Below are 25305 nucleotides of genomic sequence, written 5' to 3'. Positions count from 1 at the left end.
CACCTTCGTGGCAGGGCTTGGACCCACACCTGGAAACCCACTTCTTCCCTCCTTGTAGCCGAGACAACAGAAATCACAGCCAATTGCACTCAGCCTCCTGGGACACATATATGAAAGACAGCAAAGACTTTGTTGCAGTTATGAATCTGTATGACAAATAAAGATGCGTATTTCCCTAGAGATCAGTGTGACTGGCACTGCTCACATACAGTTACGTGTTAGGAAACATTCCCCTCCCAAGGAGCTTATTGTCAACTGGGTACCAGACCCGGGAAGGGAAAGCAGGTAGAGCGGTGGGAGTATGGTGCTGCAACTCAGAGACACAACGAAGCTCATTCTGGCCACCAGATGAAGATACTAATCCACTGGGCCAACCCAGCTCCTTAAGGGACATTTCGTTCTCTGTATTTGTTGTCCCACCCCTGACAAAACATGCCAGAAGACAACAAACTACCGTCCAAACCATCCAAGCTCCAGCTGCAATTTTACTGCAGGATGGCCCTGATTTCCCATGATCAGAGGGCTGGATCCGAGCCGCTGCCATGCTGAGCGCTGGCTCATGGGCCAATGGCCCTTCTTCCATCACTGTTTAACGAGCCATTGCCCTCTGCACATCCTGAGAGGGGCCCCAAACCCGAAACCAGTATCTTGGCTCCATGCAGGGGCAGGATGCCACCAGTGCAGATGGGCAGCTGTAATGCCAGGGCAGAGCCCAGGACTAGGCTCCCTTCCAAACAGCTCTTGCCCCTAACACTGGAGAGAAGCTTTTGCCACAAACACCCACAGTTTGTCCAGACTTCTCAAGACCACAGAAGAGGATTTGGCCCTGGATATTAGATGAGTGAGGAGAAACAAGAAAGGATGAAGCTGTATCATAGAGGTTTAGCCAACAGGCTCCACGACCTGGGGCACACTCTGCTGAAGCACTGGATCCATGGCCAGCAACCGATGACCCCAGTGGCTGTGATGGGACATGGAATAGCTGTGAGGAGATAGGCAACACTCCCTGTCTCGTTGCCACCCTTGAGGACAACAGAAGGCAACAAGACAGGAATAAAGAGGATAGGGCAAATAGGTCAAAGCACTCAACAAGATCCAGCTTGCAGCCTAGGTGTGCGCTTGCCTGTGCCCCAAAGCTGGAGATGCCAACACAGAGGTCCTGTGCTATCTGGTCCCCTCAGCCCCAGGACAGCGTTATCCAGCCCCCTGCTCCCCACATCACAGACTGACACCTCTACCTCAGGCATTCAAACCTGCACCCGGCTTTTTCGGGTTTCTGACTGCTGCATTTTGCTCATGGAAGGAAGTTCTGGAGATTTCAAGGTTAGCTAAACGGGGCTTGCAAAACTGCCGTGCTACCGAAAAACAGCAAAACGGCAAATGTCATTCAGTCGACCGAAGAACCTGCATACTACAGGCCAGCTAGTACATGGGGAAGAGGCACTGTGATCCTCAAGCACATGAAAGCAACAGGATGGATTTGACAAGGAACAGTCGAGGGATGAAGAGAGAGGAGGAGTCCCACGAGCTGACATCTGCCAGAGCAGCAGACCCGACGGTCCTGATAGTTTACTTAACATGTCTGATCAAAAGCTTTGGGAGTCTTGTCTGTGTTAAATGCTACCAGATGCAAAATCAGCAGCAAGATGAGAAGTGTATTAATAAACTAAGGAGGCACATAAAGTTATTTGAAAACTGAATGGGGAAGATGGGGAGAGAAGGGGGAGAATAAAACCAGTTTATTTTTCCATTAAGGCAATTTAATATTCTCCGGGTGGAGTTACAATCACTCGTCCTTGGGAATTAAATTGAATTAGTGAAACGTTCCTGTTCATCCGCAGAATATACAATATGAAGTGGAATATAGAATCTTTTTCTTTATGCCTTCTGCGGGACAGCACTACCTCTCTGTCCATGGGGCAAAAACAGCTGGCCATGAAATCCTTTTGACCCAGCATGACTTTCACTGACTGTAACTAACTTTACAGCAGCAGGGAATATATCCTTTTTCTTTTAATTAATGCAATTACATTAGGACTCGTTACTGATAATTATGGTGACTGTTAAAAGTTTCCCCTTTCTTTGCCCACTCCCCCACCAACTTAAAATCTGCTCCAATATCGTCACAAATTAATGTTTAATTAGCCATCAAGCAGAGCTGATGTTCCCCACAGAGTATTGCTGCTTGCAGAAAAACTGAGAACTAAGAGGAGATATCGAATATTTCATCATCTACCTCCAAGGGGAACCATAACCCAAGAGTAACCAATTACCCCAATATAGTTGCAAAGTTCAATCAATGCAGAAACCAAATAGCTCATTAAGTGTCTGCTGCAGTAAAGGAAGACTTTCCCACTGACTTGTACAACATGGATGTTACATTTAAAAAAGATCCCATGGTGATGTCCAGGAACAAAGACTCCCTTCATCTCCACATTCTGGCCAAGCTGTGATCTTCCTCTTTCCTTTTGCGGTGTAAGAGAAGAGGGAAGAGGAGGATGCCTCCAACGGCCCAGGACGTGTCTCACAAGCCATGAATTACACACGCCTACGCACAGGGTACGCTGTCACACACAGCCCCCCAACTCTGGATTTATATTCCACAGGGGAAAACCACACCAAACACCAGCTCCAGGCTGGTGCCGTGCCATCCTGGAGCAAGGAAAGCACAGAGCTGAAGGTGATTTTACTCCTTTCAACACTTCTGGTCAGCTTGGCACTGAAATACCATGTCCAGTTTGGAAGGCAGCGTTTTAAAAACTTGAGAGACGCGCCAGAAAAGCAGAAACAGCTGACAACAAGACACAGAGAGCTCAGTTGGTTTCATTTATGAAGGTGATTGAATAGCTCAATAGCAGTATCTAAACAGCTTCACAGAATGAAAATGCCAGATACCACAAGACTGTCCAATCTAGCGAAACAGAAAAACATGCAGCAGCTGGGAAGCCAAAGCCAGGGAAATTCTATTTAAAAATAACAGAGATATTCACTTATGCGTAATACTGCAGGTAATGAAATGCTAGAACAAACTTCCAAGATTTCCCCATCTCTTGATGTCTGTGGATCAAGGCTGGATGCCTTTGCTCTCCCTGGGTGACTGGGTGAAGCTTTATGATCTGTGATACGCAAAAGGGCACAGCTGACAATGTAATGGCTCCGCCTGGTCCCAACATCGACAGAGGTGAGAAAGCAATAGCACTGCTGCAATCACAGAGATCCATTGAAATCACTTTGTGTTTGTACCACTTTAACTGGAAATTAAATTTACATGAACAAACTCTATCCCACACAAGACTGTATATTGTGACAGTTAAATGAAGAGCTTTTTAAAAGGGACACGTCTCAGGCAATTTTAATCAAAAAAGATAGGTTTTGTTAAAGCTACTAATTTCAGAAAATTAAGGTTGACTAAAACTGTTTTTAAAAACTCCTTTTGGAATTTAATCACATGTTGGAAACCCATATGCAGCTGCTTGTGTCACCTGCAAAAAGGCTGTATAAAACATAAGCATATGCTTAATTTTACACGTGTGCATAAGTTCTATCAACTTTAATGAAGCTTAAGCACACAGTAAAGCTTCTCCCAATTTGAGAAAGCATTCCTGAACATGGGCTGTGAAGCTATTAGGAAATCACCACTGAAAAAAAAAAAGTAAAATTAAAATTGGCCAGTCAATTTTCACAGCCTGAATAAGCTCCAAGTCCAGAAGTTAAACATATAACATACTTCTGAATTTGTTTGCTTGTTTTGCTGTAATAGGAAGGGGTGTGCGCCAAAACGTGTGCAAGGATTCAAGAATCTCCCAGTGAGCCTGGCAAAATGTCAGCAAAATGGATGTATAAAACTACATGAAAGTCAATGGCTTGGCTTTGGCTTCTGCAGAAATGAGTCACATTAAAAATCTACTATATGTCTCTCAAAGCTGAGAAGAGGAAAATCTGGCCTCTGCCTTAGTCTGCACGTTTTTGGGGCGGTTGATGGCTGCAGTCCACGGGGCAGACAAGCCTCAGCTGGGCAGACCCCGCAGTTCTGATTCACGGAGGAAGGTCTTTGCCTTCAAGAAGTTTGCAATCTCATTTTCCAAACCATTAGGCCCACTTTTACCTTCCCTTCAAGGCTGCCAGATGTGTGTCTGGTATTTGATTTGGCTGGATGACCACGGGTTTTCTTTCTTTTTTTAATAACCACCTCCTCATTCGGACACCTTACCTTCTACACATTTCCTAAGTGAGAACCTCAGCTGAAGAAAAAGGACCCGAAATACACAGAAAGCTGAACAACGAGTAACTCGCGCTGCCAAGAGACCGCTGCAAAACCCTGCAGAGGGAATCCCCGGTGTGCAGATCCCTCCCAGGTGAGCTCCGAGGTTTATTTTGATACTGTCCATACGCAGACAAACGAATGTAAGTTGTTGGTTTTTTTTCAACAAGAATTCATGCATCAGAAAACATGGTGTCCCCAGTACACATCAGACCTCAGGAAAATATCTTTTAACTGCATTTCTGCTTCGGGCCAACACAGCCACAAAAGCCAAACGGGATTTACTTCTGCACAGAAAGTATATTCCCTACCTAAATGTCTTTAAGAGGCTCTCCCGTCCTTAGCACTGACCAGATGCCGCTCCCAGAGGGCAGCCCTACCACCACCCGTGGGAAGCGCTGACACCCGAACATCTGCACAGACCTCGGCAGCGGCATCTTTGGGGAACACACAGGGGGCAGAACCAGGGGAATTTGCAGAGCCAGAGACAGGGGGAGGAAGCCGAGAGCAACTCAGGAGTGAGTGGAGTAATAGAGCTGAAGAGGAAGGCGAGATCTGGGACATGACAAGACATGAGGCTGTTTCCATGGCAAAAGAGAGACGTGGAAATGAGGAGATGGAGAGGGAAGGAGCTGTAGTTCAGGACTGCTGAATGAGAGGAGTTTGCACAGCACCTCTGGCGAAGCTGTCACTTGCTGGCTTCAGCACCACGTGGGGTTGCTACGGCTTTTTATTTACATTTCTGTTTTACCTATCACACCACTAAACCCAAAACCCTAAAAACGTCATATGATGTTTTCCAGATGCTCTTCCTTACCTGTTCTTTGTGCATTAAAGCTAATCAATGTCCAGAGAAGGGCAATGAAGCTGGTGAAGGGTCTGGAGCACAAGTCATATGAGGAGCAGCTGAGGGAGCTGGGGTTGTTTAGTTTGGAGAAGAGGAGGCTGAGGGGAGACCTTATTGCTCTCTACAACTGCCTGAAAGGAGGCTGTAGCGAGGTGGCGGTCGGTCTCTTCTCCCAAGTAACAAGTGATAGGACAAGAGGAAATAGGCTCAAGTTGTGCCAGGGGAGATTTAGATTAGATATTAGGAAAAATTTCTTCACAGAGAGAGTGGTTAGGCATTGGAACAGACTGCCCAGGGAAGTGGTGCAATCACAGTCCCTGGAAGTATTCAAAACACATGTGGATGTGGTGCTTAGGGACATGGTCGAGAGGTGGACCAGGCAGTTAGGTTAACAGGTTGGACTCTGTGATCTCAGAGGTCCTTTCCAGCCTTAACGACTCTATGATTCTATGATTCATCAGCAAATCAAAACTGAAAAATACAATTGTAGGGAATGGTCCTGCAAAGATGAAGTTTAATGGCAGCAGACACTTAAAAATCATGCCTGCCCTTCTGTCCTGGAACAGAATCCTCCAGCTCTGGCTACATCATCATTTCCCATTGGTATTTCTACAGCCTTTCAGGTTGCTCAGTCACTGTGCTGCAGGTCTTCACAGAGGCAACGTTTTCTGACAACAAAACCACCCATCACGGCAGCCGATGTCGCCAGCAATGGAAACTAAAAACCAGAGACAGGGACCTGCATTTGAGCCGCTTCCATTCTTGGAAATTAGATGCTCTCACAACTTCTCCATATCCATGTCTCAAATGCCAGGCAAAATTTGCATCAAAAATAGGATGAAGTTTGCCCTACTCTTTGAACTACTCCAGGGCTGTGAAACTGAATTTAGACAGACAACTGGATTCTCCAATCAGTATAGCTGTTATTTCCTTTCATCTTGTTTAACCAAAGCTCATTTCTTTACCGCACAGCATCACAGTACTTAAAGCACCAAAACCAAGGTGGGAGTCTGACACTCTGCCATCTTCCAGCCTACCACCATGCCCAAGCTGCATGCAAAGACTTTAACTTTCTAAACCACATCTTCCAATCCCAGCCACCTTCACAGAAAAGGTGTAATAATTTGTCTGCTACAATTTTTAGAATTCCTTCTTGCTACTGACAATCTGTTTGTCTTACTTTCACCACTGCATTACAGTTCCCTAATGCAGCACAGGCTACCCAGGATTTGACACAGGAGAAATTTGACACAGGAGAAACTGATCTTGCAAGAGATCTTTCCTAGGACCTGCTAATCCATCAAAAGATTTGAATAGCACTCAGAAATGAGAAGAATAGAAATTTCTTCAATTCTGATCATGTTATCTCACTCTCTTCCATCACTCAGCTCATCTGCTTTGATGGGAGAATTCCCACGTCTTCATTATCTTTTTATTTTCCCTCTGCTTAAATAATTCTACCTTGGATACAATGATGGTTTTGCTTCCTTTTTGTCTGTCACAGGCCAGTAGTAGCTCTGACAGGATAAAATTGCCTGCTTTTTCTGCATGCTCTCCATGCCTCCCCTATTACTTCGCACATTCATGTCTCTATTACCCACGGGTGGATAATCCAGTTATAGATTAACCTCTCCGCAGGTGCCAGCACTGAACCCAACTCCAGCACCAGCAGCATGACAGTGGCCCACAAAGAGACGTACCCAAGGAGCCAGGAGGTGCCCACCAGGGCTTGTAACCTCGGGCACAGCACTGGGGGACCACAGCCACGCTGTTTGGACCCAAGCCGGCACATGTGCATAACACTGCCCTGTGTCTTAACCTGGGATAGTTCTAGCTTGATCATCTCTCAACATCACCATCAGCAACATCTCTGACCTTTCTGTTTCCTATCACAACTTCTTAGATGGTCCTATACCCTTATTTACATATGATCTATATTAGGCTTTTGCTTTCTTCTCCTCCCTCACCTCATCACCCGCTGTATGGCAAATGATCAAAAGCCGCTCTGTTCCATCTCCGACAGCATCTCCCAGCCTCAATCACAGCCCTCCTCCCAAGGAAGGCACAACTGTGCACCAGTGCAGGTCCTGGCGCATCCTGCATGCTGTGTTACTATATTAAACAATAACATAACAAATACATTAAATAACACAGTAATAAGCATGATGAAAATAATGAGCACAGTTAACTGTTTGGATCCTTGCTTCCTTTGTAGTCCTTGCCGAGAGGTTTCGCTATTAAAGGCAGTACTGCATTATAACACTGCCAAGATATTAATAGCCAGGGAGAGAGATGAATGGCAGGCTTACGCTGTACAATTAAAACTTTTCCAGTTTACCCTTTCAGTAAAATTTGTGGTTTATAATAACCATCTTTGTCTATTCTGAAGAGAGCAAGGATTGGAAAGTTACATAGATGGGAACAGAGGTTCATTAAAGATTTAAAATAGAATGTGGTTTGGCATTGTAAAACAAACATGCGTGTAAGATTGGTTGCATCAAGAACTGCCTGTAAGAAATGCTCAGTGTTCTTTTTCTCTTGTGATCCTGGATCTACTGGTCATGCTACCCACAGAAAGGGATAAAAAAGCAGCAGGGATAAAACATGCATGCTTGTTCCCCAACAATGTGGAGGTCTGCTCCATATCCCCACTCTTTATGCATTTCTCATACATATATAGAGTGTGTATATATATGCATATGAGAAAAACATGCATTTTATCTGTCATGCATCCAGATATTCATCAACATATACAGACTTTGTATTACTGATTTTTCTCACCTTAGTGCCTAGAAACCCCTATTGTAGAGCAAACACATATTGACCTGCAGAGAGCCAGTGAGCATTTAAACATTCAGAGAGCATACATGTAATTTGTTCAAGTCTAATTCAGAGCACAGCACATTCCTGTTTCTCAAACACACAAGGAAGGCAGAAGAAGGGAGACAGATCAAAAGCATTCCTGCAAAGCCAAGGTTTGAGTAAGAGGCTTAACATTACCAGGTAATTTCTTTATACTGTTGGGCACTGCTTCAATTTAGATAAAACGCAGTTGCTTATCACATGGATTTTAATAAATTAGGTTAGGAGTCCCAGAAGTCTGCAAAAGCTGGATCTCAAATGGCAAGCAACAGACTATGGCTTTATTTACAGAGTCACTGGGAACTGCCGCTCCTTGCCCGGAGCCAGGAAGCCCTGATGGCAGCAAGAGCTGTGCCGCGTTACCCATGTTCCTCGCCAGTGAGCACCTACACCCAGGCCAATAATCCCGATGATTAACAGAACCTAGCACTAGAGGGAGGCTGAACACATGTTCTGCTCTCTTTGGCCTTTTCGGCTTCACCAAACATTAGAAGGCACATGATTTAAAGCAAGCCCAGCACCCATGCAGAGCGCAGCCACCATGCCGCCAAGCAGGAGATGTGCTATTTAAGGCAGCACCCCCTGTAGGCAAAAATCATGTTCTTCCCTCCCCAACTATTTGTCAATATGTGCACCCAAAATAAAAAAAGGAAAAAAAAAAAAAAAATCCTCCGTTCTGGCTGTTTCCTTGCCGGTGAGTCACAGCCCACTAAGAGGAACCACCGCCACCGCTCACTGGGAAGGAGTCAGACAGCAAAATGCCTGGCAACCTCCTCCGTAACAAGGATGAGGCTCTCGCCGCTCGCATCTATCAACACATTCCCACCTTCTCCCAGGCGCGACTGCTAGGGAGGAGCGAGACAGGTCTCTCTGAACAGCCTCGCAGAGGAAGGCGCATACGCCTCCAGACCGCATTTTGGCATTTCTCCTCCCAAAATTCCTTGGCAATAGGAATTTGAGCCCTTCAGCTGATTTCCTGCGTTTCGAAACAGGACAATACAACCTGGTCCGCTCCTGCCCATGTACAGCGCAGCACTGCAGCCCCTCCATGCATAGGTGGTTATAACAAGAACTGGTGTATTATACTATTTTATCAGAGAATCATAGAATGGTTTGGGTTGGAAGAGATCTTAAAGATTGTCTAGTTCCAACCCCCCTGCCATGGGCAGGGACACCTTCCACTAGACCAGGTTGCTCAAAGCCCCGTCCAACCTGGCCTTGAACACTTCCAGGGAGTGGACATCCATAACTTCTATGGGCAACCTGTTCCAGTGCCTCACCACCCTCACAGTAAAGAATTTCTTCCTAATATCTAATCTAAATCTACCCTTCATGCAACTCTTCAAAGTCTGATTGTTTCTTCACTCTAAACCCCATCCTAAACCACTTTTGCACATCCTTTTCAGTATATCCCAAATTCTTTCTGGTCTCAGCCACTGGTGGTATTTACTCATTAATTCGCGGTTTTTACAGTAACGAGGCAGTGCAATGTAGCAGACAATTGCTCTGGGATGCAAGAGATCTGGGTCCTATTTTTAGCCTGCCACTGGTCAGCCTGGTGACCTAGGCAAAGCACTTTCCCTGCTTCAGCTTCCTTATCAGGGAGAGACTCGTATTTCTTTTGTAAAGTGTTTTGTGGCCTGTCAATAAAAAACACACTGATAACAGCCAGGGGTTGTTGGGAAAGAGGCAATCTCCCAGCTGAATACAATCATCTCCTTTCTGTGCTGCGGTAGCATCTATATGGTCCCAAATGAAAATCAGACCCACAATGCAGGTGCAGCACCTGCGGGTAATTAGCAGTGGTTCATAAATGCATGTTCTTCCAAGGTGGCCCTTGGCAGGTCCGCAGTTGAGGGTCACATCTGCTCTGAGCCACCCAGGTCCTGCCCCGACACAAAATGCTGGGCTCTGAACCTCTCCTTTAAGAAGAACTGGTCATTTCAAAGACAGTGGAGATCTGAAGCCCCCTCGATACAGCTTATCAAGATGCACCCAAGGCACACGTGGCTCCAGAGCCAGCCTTCCCAGGGACGGACATGGGATAGGGACCAGCTTTTCACACTGCTGTGCACAGTCCTCATGCCCGAGTAACCCCGCTTGGTGAGGAAGGAAGAAATTGCTGGTGCCATGAGCAAGGGTCCCTCTCTGTGAGCAAACAGGGCACTCGAGGTTGATTATGAGAGTTTTTCACTTGTGCTCTCCCTGGCCTGTGCAGAATCCCTGGTTTGAAACTAGAAGGGAAAAAAAAAAAAAAACAAAAAAAAAACCTGCCTCCCTCCCTCCCAGATCTATCTATTTCCCTTTGACAAACAGTGATTTCATTTTTCTTCCCATCCAGGATTTTTTTTTTTTTTTCTCCTCTTAAACTGAGCCTAAGCCAACGTGGCAACAGGCTCTTTGCTCATGTCCTTATTTGTCAAACACGCCATCGCCGCGCCCTCACCACCATTCTAGGAACAAGCCCTCGCCTTCGCCAGCTCCCTTCAGCCGAAGGGGAACTTCCCAACACGACTCTCCCCCAGCCCCATGCACTCTTTTTTAAAATAAACATTTCATTTTCTTTTTTTTTTTTTTTCTTTGAAGCATTACAGTTAATAAGAGTTTAAATTACCTTCCCCTTTCCTCCTCAGCCATGCTGTGAATCTGAACATGACAGATCTAGATGGGAAAACAGAAATTACAAGAAAATGCCAGATCTATTGCAAAGGTATTTCACAACGCAGTCCTCCTCTGATTTCCGTCAGAGCATAAGAACCTCAAGGGAAGTCAGATACGAAAGTACCTTTTTGGATCTGATCCTAAGTGGCCAGTTCCACCGTCCAAATAGAGATCCAGAGATCCAGGCCTATGAAAACTGGGCATTATTATTTTAACTGCTGCTTTTAAGCTACAACTTAAACTGTAATAATCCGTGCAGCTTTTAGCTGTCTCCTAACAGTAACGCACAACATGATAATAAACTAAACATATGCATTCTCCTGCCCTCATCAACTTAACACCTAGTATAAAAAGCTTTACCTGGAGCCACAGCACACATATTTCATAAGCTGTCATCAGCACTTTGCCATCCAGAGAGAGGTTTCTGTTGTAAAGGGGCTGATTTGCTGGAGCAGATAAATTTCAAACGCTGGAGTAAATCTGGAGGGCTCACACAGGGTCTGCAGAGGCCGAACCACCCCAGGCAGCAGCCTCAGATCTGGTCCATGCTCAGGAACGGGGTCATCTGCTCCAGCACTTACATTAAGCAATGGGGAAACTGAGGCATGGAAATGAAGTGGCCTGGCATCGGAGAGCAGAATCAGGCTTGGCTTTAGTTTGTTGGAGCCTGATCCAACATATGCTCGTGAGATCCCTGCCTTCAGGCAACCACGTCCTGAGGGCTGAGAAAGGATTCACAGCAAAGTAACACAGCCACCATTCGTTCTGCTCCTTCAGCATGTGAACCTCCGTCTGGAGTCGTGAAAATGACTGCGTTCAACGCACAAAGGCATCGAGCAGCTTTCTCAAATGCCACCTGCCCTTCTCCCTCCTTGCATGGCTTTTGCTGCTCCTGCAAGATAAGGAGCTGATCTTGCAAAACGAGACCCCACCGGCTCCTGACTTATCCCTGGCTTTTGTCTGCTCCCAATCTCCTTCAGAGGATGGAAGGGAAAAGAAAGGCGAAAAAGGTGACAAGAGAGCATAGATTAAAGGCAGAGACCCGTGTTTGCTGCGTATAGTACATCTGGGGGTGGTGACAGGCAGGAGTGCTGGGGTATGACTGGTAGGCTCGCCTTCCTCCTAACGGGATGCCATGCGAAGGAATCGTGCTCTAACCAAGCTCCTGCCAAAACCCAACACTGAACATGGCTCCAGCCCCAGCTTCCCAAAGTCAAAGAGAAAGGGTGTGACAAATAGCAATTTCATGAGCTCAGCAGGGAAGAGCCGTCCTGTCGGGTGGTTCTACCAAGGGGCACGTCCCAGTGACAGCCCCGAGCAGCTCAGGCGCATCTTTGGACCCATAGCAGGAGGGAGGCATGAGCAGCTGAAGACACGAGTCCCTTTCAATAAACACGGCGAGGTCCCCTCCTTGGGCGACCCAGCAGGGGGAAGCCTGACCCCGGAGAAGCACGTGAGGCACCACAACCCCTTTCTGCTGCCCAGGCTCCCGCGCAGGCAGCCCTGCCCTTGCCAGGAGCCTGCTGCTTGTCGCTTCCCAGGGCGGTCTGGAAGCTCCCCTGCTCCCACGGGGTCCACTCTTCTCGGAGAGATAAGAGACAGAACAACACTTGCTGGGGAATTACTTCATTCCCCCAAGGCTGGGAAAAGCCATGCTCCACACTTGGCTAATGTCCCTGACGGCTGCAGCCTTTCCTGGCAAGGGAGAACACAATCCTCATTAACCCCTTCCCTCTCGAAGGCTGCTGCTATCGCTGAACCCATTGCAGGAACACACTGAGGCTTTGTGATAGCATCTGACCATCTCGCCACAGGCAAGAGATCACAGGAAGCCCACGAGGGAGGGAAACATTTTCTTTTTACAGAGGCACAAAGTAGATGAATTGACTCTAGAGTTTGTGGCGGGGTCAGCAACTAAGTCAGATCTCTTAAATCCTGTTTAATATCTGCCTGCTAGCCTATTCTCAGGTTCAAATCCATCAAGGGACACAGGACTGCCACAACCTTCCAGGGTCACCAAGGGCAGCCCCATGGCTGTGGATACGTGGTTACGCAAATCTCATCAGCCTCAAACCTAGATCACGCTCGCTTTGCTCTCACTGCTCCTCCCAGAAGGCTCTTCCAGACCTTCGCAGCCTCAGCGCTTAGAAATTTTCTAAAACCCAGCATGACGGTACTTCTGGCAAGCTCAGCCTCTCCTGTTCCTGTACCAACACTCAACTCAGAGCTGAAATAGTTGATCTTCTCTGGTGCTTATTCCCCAAATGTATTTCAAATTTGCAACCATACCCCCTCCTCAGCCTTTCTTTTGCTCAGCTAACAAGTCAAACTCCTCTGGTCTCCACTGACAAGATCAGCTCCTCACTCCTTGATCACCTTGACAGCCTGTCCCTGCAGTCTGAATACATCTTTCCTGATTGCGCCTGAGCTAACACAACAGCGCCCGGCACTCCAGGCAAGCCGGTGATGTCTGCGCAACACGTTCATACCTTTCAAAGGTGTTCAAGGTATGTCCCTGTCCACACAGGACATGCCATCATCACCTGATGCATCTTAGAAGTTGCACTTTCACCCAGATGGCAAATCTAGAGGATCCAAGCCAGCAAAAAGGGGGTGAAAAGGGTTTCAGTGACATCACTGGAGCCTGGGCCAGGGTTTATTTGCTTCACTTAATTTTAGGCATCTAAACAAAGCACTTTTAGGATCAGATTACTGCCCTAAAGTCTCTCCACAGTCCATGGAAGGAGATGGCCCTTCCAGAAAACAATTCATTCTGGGAAGGTTTCACTCCCATCCACCATCACAAGGACATAAGGCAATTAGTCTTCTAATTCAAGCCGGATGGGAAAAATCCTTTAATAGCCCAGCAAGTTTTGAATGGAAATATTCCCTTCTTGGGAAACACAGCTTGCTAAAGCTGACTTGGCTGTTCCTGACACATGATTTCTAACCACAGCACTTTGCCACCTCGTTTTATTATCACCCATTCATTTCCACAATTTTTGGATTAGTTCTGCACAAATGATAAAATTTTTGTCTTCTTACCTGCACATTGAAAGTAACGTCATCCAGAGGGGGCGGGGGAGGAAAGGCACCTTGTGATGATGTGACGTTCCCAAGGTCATCCACAGGAAGTGGGGGTGGAGGAAGGAAGTCCCCTAGGAGAGAGAATGGGAGGACTTAGACTCACCAGCCTTTCCCCACATTATGGCATGGATAATCAGGATGAACCCTGCAAAACTCGCAGCTCTGCCATCAGTTTTGCGGCACAGCAAGTAACACATCGTTTAACCATTAAATGCTCAGCTGCACCCCTCGCTGCTTCAGGGGATGGCTACAACAGCTCAGTAACGTTGGCAGATTGCTTAGAGGTGCTCAGACCCTGCAGCAGAAGGTGACTTGCCACAAAGCCTGAAGGCACCAACAACCGGCTCCACAGATTGAAGCTTCCATCTCAAACCTGCCGCAGGCAACTAAAAAACTTACAATAATGAACGCCCCATGTGCAGCCTTGCAATGGATCCCATCCAGTTCACCCCCCTTGTGTGCTAAATTGTGCCAGCTCTTCTTGATCACTATAAAGACAGCATCAGATGCTGTCTGAAAGCAGAGATTCCCTGTTGCAGAAGACACATGGAGGGCTGGAGCCCAAAATCTAGACCAGCCCATCTCTTGCATCCCTGCTGCTGGCAGGCAGCCATGCTCTTTGCATCTCCCTCTTCCTATAGGGACTTCATAGCTTCATGTCAAGAACTGCTGGGAAGATCACAGGCTCTTCTCAATGACAACAGCCACATGATGGGCCAGTTGCAAGCTCAGAAGCATCCACCTCTTAACTCTGAGGTGGCTTTTTACATGGGAGTGATGTACAAAATATCTACACTTTAATTTGCTTGTCTTAAACTTCCAGAAGTGCTGACATGAAGACAAAGCAGCATACTGGCTGTGAAGCCATCCAGCTTATCACAGAGATTGGAGATGTCTCCTTGAGAACTTCATGGGAGGTGAAAAAGGAGAAAACAAGGACAGAACAGCACAGGCTGTGGGGAGCAGGACACCAGGTTCTGAAAGCACCTCCTAAGGAGGAAAAAAGGGCGTTTGCTATTAGCACTGGATTTGGCTCCTAGGGAGGCAGCTGCCTGTAATTTGGACCACTTTGGTATATTTTATTTCTTCTCATAAAGCTTGATGGACTTGATGATCTTAAGGGTCTTTTCCAACCTTAATGATTCTATGATGCTGCAAGTAGAGCTGTTCGCTGTTGGCTCTCCTGTGTGTAGCATCTGGGAAGGAAGTTCAAGATAAATAGAAGTGTGATATTTCATGTATATAGGAACTGTTGCTTTTGGGGGAGTTTAACCCTTTGGGGAGGAAATATGGGCTCCCTACTTGACCCTCCACATCTCCATGCAGTGCCACACCACCTCCTGGCTACAGGCCCTCAGTGCCATCCCCAAATTCCAAGGAGCAGGCTCCAAACTGCTCAGAGAGGTGCTGAGCCAAACCCCAGTGACCCGCAGTCCTCTGGACCACCCGTGCCCAGGTTCAAAGCCCTGGGCTCAGCCTGCCCTGGGCGCAGGCACCAGCTGGGCAGCACCGCTGGCATGGCACCTGCATGCTATTTGCCATGGGAAACAGACAGGTCTGCAGCCCTGGAAAGCTTTTCTGTTCAAATTCAAATCACTCTCTGAAAGGCACAAACTCCCCCTAGGACTTTTAGGGATCTTATTTCCCAGGAAAGCAATTTCTTCCCGTTTTCCCCAAAGTGAGCATGGATATGACTCAAAAAACCCCCTCTGAATCCCTAAGAAAGTATCATCCTAAATACAGATGCACAAAGACAGTTCAAAAACAACACACTGAAAACTAATTTAAGACAACCATGTTGCTCCAATACATAAAATCCCGTGAAACCTACTGGCTCATGATATTATAGAGTTCAAGACTGATTTTAAAAAAAAAATTATGTCCAATAACATCTGCAGCATCCTCCTCTTTGCCCTATAATTAATCCAATCTTTTATTTCAAATCAGATGAAATACAATACAGAGTAAGAAGAAAAGAAGAAATATTTTGAAATTAATATCTTCGTGTTCAGTTCTAAAAAATGCTGGATGTTTGAGTGCTAAGTAAACTTTTCTCCTTTCCTCTGAAAATGACCCTCCAACCAACCAACGTGATTTTGCAAACAAATTCAACTCCAGCGGACACATACTTCCCAAAGAATACACTTCAGATGATGTTTCTCCAGTTAGTCCCATCTCCGATGCCAAAGACTCATCTCCCTGCACAGCACATTAGTCAGACACTCTTGCTGTATTACAACCCTTCAAAGCACCTGAGCAAAAGGTAGAGAATGTGTTGAAGGGGATCAGACAGGGAAAGGGACGGGGTTTGTGCATAAACAGAAGGGAAAAATAACAATTGCTGTAACAGAAGGGGAAAACAACAATTGCTAGAACAAACACAAAACAAACACCATTTTGCCCCTTTGGAAGATCCGTTCCTCCCAAACGAAAAAAACATCAGCAAGATTTTTCAGAAAAGGAGCAAAGGACAGAAACAGAGAAGAGCCCTTTTCTAGAGCTTGGAAGAAAACACTTCTTTTTGCAGTAGGAGATAGCTGGCTTTACCGCATCCCAGCCCAGCTCTGCTGACTCTTGCCATCTGTGTCAGATAAGCTGCTGGCTCTGCTCTCCCCACAAATGGGAAGGTTTTTAGACTGGGAAGCAGAAAGCAGATGCCTGATGAACTGGGGGGACCTTGCAGATGTTTGGCCTTTTCCTGGTCCTCTGCAAACAGATGGACTTTTCTCCTTCACAGCTTTAGTTATTTATTCTGCCACTGCACTTTCCTCTTTCCCACACACAACTATAGGACCCGATGCTGTTCCCACTGCACTCGCGGGAGCGTATTCCCTCAGATGCAGGAGGGAAAGCTGTTACTGTATTATTATTATTGGCATTGCTGGAAGTCTCCCTCCAACAGAGAGGGAAGCATGCAAAGACCGTAAAAATCTCTGTCCTGAGCAGCATACAGTTTTAGATGACACGTGGAAGAAATAGGTCTACATTTGAGGGACTGAAGGAGGAAAAAAAGCTGAAAGCAAGCTTACACTCCATTTAAGCAGCATCTCCTTACAGACTGCTCCAACACACCTTGGGGACCTTCCCTCACCCCAGAAGCTTTGCAAGCCAGACAGATTTCACTTGCTTAGAGCCAGGCAAGCTGTGGGAGGAGGCAGGAAAGTCCATCTACACACACAGCGTATCACTGCCACCCACTGCTGACCACCTCCAGCACCAGCCAGCTACGTGGGGAGCCGGCTGGGGAAGGGACCGTCCCCTGGTCTGCATGGATGCACTGGCGGCCACAGGGCGAATGGGGCTGTGGGGTTACCCGTTGACCATGGGCTGGGGGAGGACACATCCCACCCTGAGCACTCACCCTCTCCTGCCTGATTTAACCCTGCTGCCCTTCCATGAATAAGGGATACAATGGGCAAAAGGCTTATTAGTATTGATTGCTGCTCAGCACAGAGACTGCTCTTTTGGTTGATCTTCACCTGGCATCAGCCTGAACACTTGGAAGTACTTAAGTTATGAGAGTGACTGCACCGAGCTCCATCAACGGAGAGACATCAACACACCTCCAGGAGACAATTTCTACTTCAAGGCAGGTGAAATCACCTTCTGATGGCAAGTCCCCCTGTGGAGGGAGCCCGGGGCAGGCAGGCTTGCAGGCAGGGAGCCGCATCCTGCCCTTCCTCGCACCGCGGCGCAGCCTGCCTTCAGCTCTCGCAATGAGAAATCTCTACCCATCACCATACGTTTAGAGGAGAAAATAAACACTCCTCATTGCGCCAGCTACTCGTTTCTTCTTCTTACAGCTGTGAAGACCGTGAGTCAACCTATGAAGGGGCTGTGCGGCACGACACATGCGCCAGCTCAGTTATTTCAGATATGACAGCGCAACGTGCCGTGAAACCGCAGCTCTGAGCTCTTCTCTCGGCGCCCGTGCCCGCTCCTGTGCCGGAGCATCACCCAGCACAACCACGAGAGATGATACTATCAGCCCCAGTAATGCTCTCCCTGATATTTTACAATCAAGTAATTAGACAGAAATTAAGTCAGTCCATCATGGCTATGTTTGGAAACTATAGCAGAGCCATAAACAGAAGTGATGCCTCCCAAGTCCCAGCCTGGCTTTTGGCTCCAATCAAATCTGTGCCATGCAGATGCATTTGCAAGGTTTTACCCTTCTCATCCCCAAAATCTCCCCTCTTACACTTTCCAAGGAGATCCGAACATTTCATTATTACACTTTTCAAATGTACAAATAAAAAATTTTTCAAAGCCTTAACAGATGTCTACATCAGCACGAGCCTGTCAGGCTGAATAGAAACTCTTAATATTTCTGCCATTGGCTGCCTGATACCTTCTGGGTACAAGTACAAGCTGAGAAAAACATCCTGTCTCATGCACCAAGCACCTCTCTCACTTACAGCCTAACCTTTAAATTTTTAAGTACACTTCAGTTTTTTGCAGGATCAGGCTCGTATGTCTCAAGCCTTTGTTTTCAGGGAGATATATCTGCCAGTCAACAAATGAGTTGCAGCACAGTAATTGCCTCCCCCCTTGACTGACACAGTTGTTTAGACATGAAGATTTGCAGCTTTGAAACTTTTAGACACAAAGAAGATCTCACATGTTCAGTAAGAAGAGACTGTTTGGGGGGAAAACCCTCAGAAACACAAAAAAGCAAACCATCATATTTTTCCCTGAAACAATAACTTAATGAAATCTATCCACCAACAAAACAGGGTTCACACTGGTCTTCCCAGATCTCTGGCTGACATCTGAAGACTATATGCCCAGATGTTTTTCATTTTTCTCCTTCCAAACAAAAATAACCCTTTCTCATTGTCATCTTGATAATTTCTGACTCTGATGCTGGTACAGAATCGGTTTGAATCAGCTGAAAAACACAGCTCCCCCCTGACTCAGAGACAGAAGAAGGACAGTGATGGAGCAAACCCCCCACTGATGTGTTTCCATTCTGATCCAAACAGACTCCATTCGGGAAAGCACTGAGCAGATACAGACACTTCCCATTGCTCTGTCAAGTATTTAACTTCTACTGCAGAAAGCCAAAGTTTGCAATTTGAGGGTGATCTACATTGAAACAATTAAGATTTACACTTAAATTCTAATTCATTTAGCACTGGGCTAAAATCCTTTTGATTGAGGCTACCATGAATTCCTCAATAACCACTGCAAAAACCTGCAGAATATTGCAGTATTACTAAGTGGTCTGGGAAACTTCCTACTGCAGAAGTGACGCCGCAGGATTTTTATAGAAAACTTCAGCTAGATATGTCCTGGTGACTCTTAGGTGTGAACATGCATCTTACTAAGCTTCTAAAAATGATTATTTTCCTGTAACATCTGTATTTAACATATATCACTGGAAAAGGAAAGCACACGATTAAAATCACGCTTTGCATCAGTGCATCCTTGGTCAAAGCCATGTCATGAGGGGTCACCGACACCACGTCAGTGCAGAGGAAACCGTCGCAGGATTACACACCAGCTCCACTATCTACCTAAATATACCACATTGACCTGTGATTCCTAAAATAAAGCAGCTCCACCAACCCAAAGCACTGTTTAAATTACCACTCTCTTACCAATCGCTAATCCTACCATTGGAACTACTTTTGCTAATCAGCTACTGTATTAATAAGCAAGAGAAAGGAAAAAAAAACCCAACACTCACACTGGCTAATTTCACCCTCAGCATTTAGAAAAGGAATACTAAGTCTGTCAGGTAGTTGCACTGAAAATTTACTTCACCACCTGCTAGCTGAAATATTGCTTTTATGGATTTATATTGTATTAAAAGGTCACTGGCTGTTTAAGTCTTAAACAGTTTTAATCATTCTAAAAGTCTCTTAACAGTAAGAAAAGGAAGCTCAGAACAAACAGCAGCAGGGATTCTAATTAAAAGGGCCAATTCATCTAATTTTATTTGGGGTTAATTATTCAGGATTCACTCTCTGATGTGTAAGGAATAGCAATTAGTAATTTTAGTGATTTGAGGAACATTGGAGGTGTAATCAGTTAAAATGAGTGAGTGTTTACAACACAAGATGTTGAATTAGTTTCTCCCAGCTGGAGAACAGGAACATTAGTCCCCTACAGTTCAGGACTATCAATCGCAGTCCTGCTTAAAATATTCTCTTCAAAGAAAAAAAAAACAAAAAAACAAAAAAAAACAAACCAAAAAACAACCACATGCCAACAATCATGTGGTAATTTTGTTTACTACATGGAAAGTCAATAGGCAACGTGTACCGTGGCAGCTTACGCATCCTCACCTCCACCTTCATCCCCTCATCCAACTACCCAAACCCCTGGGATTCACTGGAAACAATTCCCAGCATTTTTCCTCTCTGCACAATTTCAGCTGGACTACCACCCTCCTGCCACGCCGCCTTTTACCACAGCTAGCTGAGATAATAAAAGCAGCAGCCTGTGAAACTTTCAAATGTTAATTAACTTCAGTGGTTAAATATACAGAGGAAAAATGACCGTGCGATTAACTTAAAACCTCTAGGTACAATTCCTCCTGCAAACACAAATCCAAAATAGCTCCACTGGAATCGCTCTGGATTTATTCCAGTGTTACTAGAGCCAGAATAAGTTACTAAAGCTTTCAGGAGTAGCAGATGAGACTCCGATGGGGACAGAGGAGCCGTGTGGGAGAATGCTAACAGGGAGATCCAACACGGGCTGCTTTGACATTTCGGTCTGAGCTGAGGCAGTGGCTCAAAAGCCATTTTTTTCCACCTCTCAAGAGGTAGCTGGGTTTTACCACCATTTAGGCATCGCCAGGTACTTCGGTGGGACTGGAGCTAGACCCCTTGCATTGCCTACAAGTTTGTGACTGCTAAAACGAGCGCTGCTGGCACACCCTGCCACACACTTCAGATGATAAAGTTTTTATTGATCAACTTGATTTAGCACAGATAGATGCTATCTTTACTGTCCTGTACACAGATCTTTCACTCCAGCTCTGGTCACCAGTGGGGAAAATCCCACCTACCTCTGGTTCAGGTCAGAACTCGCTGACCTCCCTTCTCAAAACACCCCAGAAGCAGTAATTAGCACGAGGGTAGGAAACAAGTGCTCAGTTCCCCAAATTATGCAAAAATCTCAGCCGCTTTGCCACAGTGGATGCCCCTCATTGTAAAAACAACGCCTTTTTTTTTTTTAATGAGACTGCGTTTTTATTCAGCTTGTCTGTAGATACCTAGCTGTGCCATCCTTCCCAGCAAAACACAACCAACGCTCCTGCAGCCCCAGCGGTTGCAGGTATAACCACATGCTGGGTTGTTTTCCCCCATGCACATCAGCCAAGCATCCTACACATCGTACGCTTACGATACATGCCGCTAAGTACAAAGGCATTGATACAAAGCTGCATTTTGATTCTTCGTTTTATTTTTCCATGACTATGGGGCAAAGCATTCCAGCTAATGTCCCATGCCAGCCTCTCTGCAATAGAGATGACTTATTTTGCTCACCTCAACAACCCGTTTTGCAAACACGACGCGAATGAGCCAGTTCTGCTCCCGCTCAGATCGCTTTACACGTAACAGTTATCTCCATAACACTGATACCTGCTTAGAGGAGAGGTCTGCTAGCATCAGAACTCAGCTCTACAGAAAATAAATCTGTCCTTTACTAAAGCTTAGTGAAGGACTAAAGCTGAGCCAATGCAAGAAACAGCCCACAGCACTGTGAAACTAATTAAAATGTGTGCTAAAATAGAAGGAGAAAAAGGGCCATAAGATTAAGAGAAAAGCTTTAAGTACTATTCCTTGCCATAGACTTCTTTTAGGACTTTGGGGATGCCACCTAGCCCCGCTGTGCCTCTTCAGGGGATGCAAAGCCTTCCTTTGCCTTCCCTCCAGTCTTTATCTGTAGACATAAGGATAGATTCTGTCTTACTTGGTCTGTGCAGCAATTAGTATGATGAGATCCCGTGTTCAGTTGCAGCTGCTCAGGTCCAATAACGGGAACAAAAGTAGTTCCGAATGATTTAAAAAAAAAAAAAGAAAAAAAAGACACAAAACAGCCTGCTGAGAGGGCAAGATTTCAACACAAACAACTGGAAATATGCTGGAAATCAGGGCATCTAAGTCAGAAGAGCAAACCCTGTCCTCAGAGGGGAAACATGGGCTGCATTCCCACACACTATCCCTCCTCCTCCTCTGCAGAGTGAAAGGTCCATGAAACAACTCAATGAGGGAAACACTGCCTCACTCAGAACAAAACCGAAATGAGTTATCTATTTGTTTATTAGATTATGGTGTTCAACTCATTTCTTCATTGCTAAGAGCACCCGACAAGAGTTGACATATGCATTAATTTACTGAAGAGGGCTGTTGTGAAGGAGTTGAGAAAAAAAAAAAAATAGCTACGCCACTGGATTAAGATTTCGTTCTCCCTGGCTGTTGTTGCATAGCACAATCAAAACGAATCTGGTTTTTCGGTCAGCTTTCTCCCCTGAGGAAGCAGCCAGGGAAGATGGGGACCATGTCCTTCAAATATATCTTTTCTTATCACCAACCAAACCCTCTCAGTGCCTAGTGATGAAATACAAAACACTGCACAGATTGCAAACACCGTCTCCCAGAGCTCTTCACTGCCAAGGGACTTCCTGAAGTTTTGGAAGCTGCAGCCAACAGTTTTTAAGCAATCTCGGACTTATCTTTGTGTATAATTGTTTTTGTGTTGTTTTCCCACTTTAGGGGTGAATTGCAATCTGAGCGGTCAGAGGAAACCCTACGTGCTGCAGCTTTGGCTTGAGCCTTGGAGCCAGCAGTGGCCTGTGCTGCAGAACATCTGGAAGCACTGGATCCATTCTGCCTGCCCAGCATACAAAGGAGAGGGACAACAAAAAACACTGCCATAATTAGACCATTTCCCTGGGTGACAGGGTCAACCTTCCTGCAAGGCGTCCTCTTCTCAGAGTCTTCTGCTGCTGGCTTAAGAGACTGGAGCAAAACCACTCACAGATGAACTGACAAAAAAAAAAAAAAAAAAAACAAACAAAAAAAAAACCACACCAACCCATAAACTGATTTTCATACTGGCTCATTTAGTTCTCCCCCACCCTCTTCCTCACCCCTCCCTATGTAACTCTTATAAACATCCAAAATTTGAAAGATTAAAGCAAAACATGTCTTTATCAGATGTGCCTTAGTTCACTGTTTTCACCAATACAAACAGCCCTGGCTTTCTTCCTTCTATTGCAATTAGCCAGTGCTACTGGGGAGAAGAAAAAGTAGCTAGATTTTCTTCATGCTACAAAATGAATCCCTTGCTTATTCACCAGTGTAACGAATAATAAATGACATCTCTAATCCCTGAAGATAATTTAAGATAAAATCAAGTGTTGGATAAATAGAATTCACCTCCATCTTCTTCTTTCAAAGTAAATAACTAATGCTCTGTATCTCCATATACACATTTATATAAATATATATGTGGAGTGGTGATGGGTTTTGTGGAGGGAGTTTGGTTCCTTTCACTGGTACCTACTAGAAATGTCACATATGGTCTGGCTAGACCATGGAAGAGAAAAGGGATTATAATCAAAAGAAAAAAGAAAAAAGAAGGGGGTGGGTGTGTGGGGGTGTGTGTGTGTGTGTGTGTCTTTCCCCAGGTAGATTCCACCTGGAGGTGCTCTACATCCTCTTTACCGTACTTTTGGATAACAGGGAAGGCCGAGGAGATAAAAAATGGTGCAAGCTTTCTCTTCTTTGAGATGAAGTTTACCCTAAAACACTGATGCACGAGCTTTCTGTACCAAGGATCACTGTCCTACACCCCAAAGTTACTACACACACTTACATGCACAGTTATCTTTTGAGCAGCAATGCTTTAAATCTTACAATTTTTACATAATTCAACAAAGTAACTGGTTAGGAAACAATGTGCTAAACTGACTTTTTAGATAAGTAACTACATTTATGTTTTCCATGTTCCACAAAAGAACCACCCCATCCTTCTCCTTGCTGGTCAGAGCCCAGAGCACTGTGGTGGGGAATACAAGAGCAGAGAGCGCACTTCCCATCAGGAGCATCCCACAGTGGGCGAGGAAGAGGTGAATGACAGAGGCACAGAAAGGACTTCCCAAGGATGAGAATGATATTCCCATTCATGACACTGCTGATAAAATTCACTCCCTAAACTGACCGAGGCAAACTGCCTGTTCTCAGAATAGAAGTGGGGATAAATGGTGGCAGCGTGGTACCTGTGCTGGTTTTGGGGAACACGTGGCTCTCATTTTGCATTCCCAGCAGGAATGACCATGATGTTGTAGTTATCCAAGCACACATTTCAAGCTTCTGACCATTCTGAGAAAGCAGTCAATCAAACCAGCAGTTTTGCTGTAACTCTGCTCAGCATATGGTGCCTCCCTCCCAAGAGAAATAGTATTAGGGTCTGGCACCAGCCCAGGGTAACTGAGAGGGTGCCCTTGCAGTAAAACATACTGCTCCAAAAGCTGGGTCAATTATTTGGTATAGAGAAACCTGGGTGAGATTGTTTTCAGATTGAATTCCAACTTTCTATTTAACCAATAGAAAATGAATTACTGAAATATTTGTGGATATTGTTAAAAGGAAAAATGCGGAAGAAAATTAAAATCTGCTGCAAAGATTGTGGTTTTGTTTGAAAAGCCAGAGATTTTATTCTTGAAATAAAATGTTGTGGGAAAAATGATAACAAACTGCAGTAACATATTGCTGCGGTTTCTAGGCTGGACTTTTGAAGTGTTCACTCTGAGGTTTGGTTTTCCCTCAGAGCTGCTACTTGGACAATTTTAGGCAAAAAAATTAAATTAGGTTAGGTGGGGAATCTCTCTTGATTTTCTTTTGTCCTAACTTCTTTTCCAGCCTTGCTGCAGGAAAGTGCAAATCCATTCTTTTCAGATTAATGATTGATCTTCATTCTAAATCCCCACTCCAATATTAATAACCTCTCAGAAAACAATTAAAATGGATTGTTTGAGTGTGTGCTCAGGGAGCAAGCGAAGAAGATAAATCTTCTACGAGCGCAAAGACCTCTATCATTCTTTGAGACCTGCTGATGCCTGCAGTGACATACAAAGGTTTTTCACTGTAACATATGCATCTCCCTATGCTAACAGGAGCACATTCCTGGAGCAGTGAATGGGAAGGAGAGAGTGCTTAGCAGCACGGGAGAAGAGTGGATGGTCCATCTCACCTTCTAATGAAAATCCCTCCATCAGTGAGACTGAAAGAATAGACCTTTTCCTCTATCAGGCAGAAGATGCTGTGGGAAGTAGAATGACTTCAATTCTATGTTACTAGCAAGCATAGAGCCAGAAAGAGCCCAAGCAGGTGGTTTGCTCAGAAATTATTTTAATGCATAGAGATGCCTGATGTGTTGAGACTGTATGATGAATCATGGAGCCTACATCATTCAGAGCTGCTTATTAGCCCAGCTTCCCTGAGCTCTGAGAATTTTGGAGCCAGTGTCTCTACTTTCTTCATGAATAACAAGAAGAGAAGCATCTTCTGGGCCAACTGCTCTGGACTGGCTTGTCTCCACACTGCTCGAGGTTAGTGCTCTTTGT

At 45.4% G+C, this 25305-nt stretch overlaps 1 protein-coding gene across 11 annotated transcripts in view; it reads right to left on the bottom strand.

Moving 5' to 3' along the window:
- Positions 1-25305, bottom strand: part of LPP (LIM domain containing preferred translocation partner in lipoma) — a 351697-nt gene that overhangs the window by 176016 nt on the left and 150376 nt on the right. For all 11 annotated transcript variants that reach the window (XM_082320729.1, XM_082320728.1, XM_082320732.1 and 8 more), the window contains one exon: positions 13677-13789. In XM_082320729.1, the coding sequence (XP_082176855.1) occupies positions 13677-13789 (113 nt within the window). The remainder of the gene's footprint in view (positions 1-13676; positions 13790-25305) is intronic.

The sequence above is a fragment of the Platalea leucorodia genome (assembly GCF_965183815.1).
Source record: "Platalea leucorodia genome assembly, chromosome: 8".
NCBI lineage: Eukaryota > Metazoa > Chordata > Aves > Pelecaniformes > Threskiornithidae > Platalea > Platalea leucorodia.
This window is presented reverse-complemented; position numbering and strand designations above follow the sequence as displayed.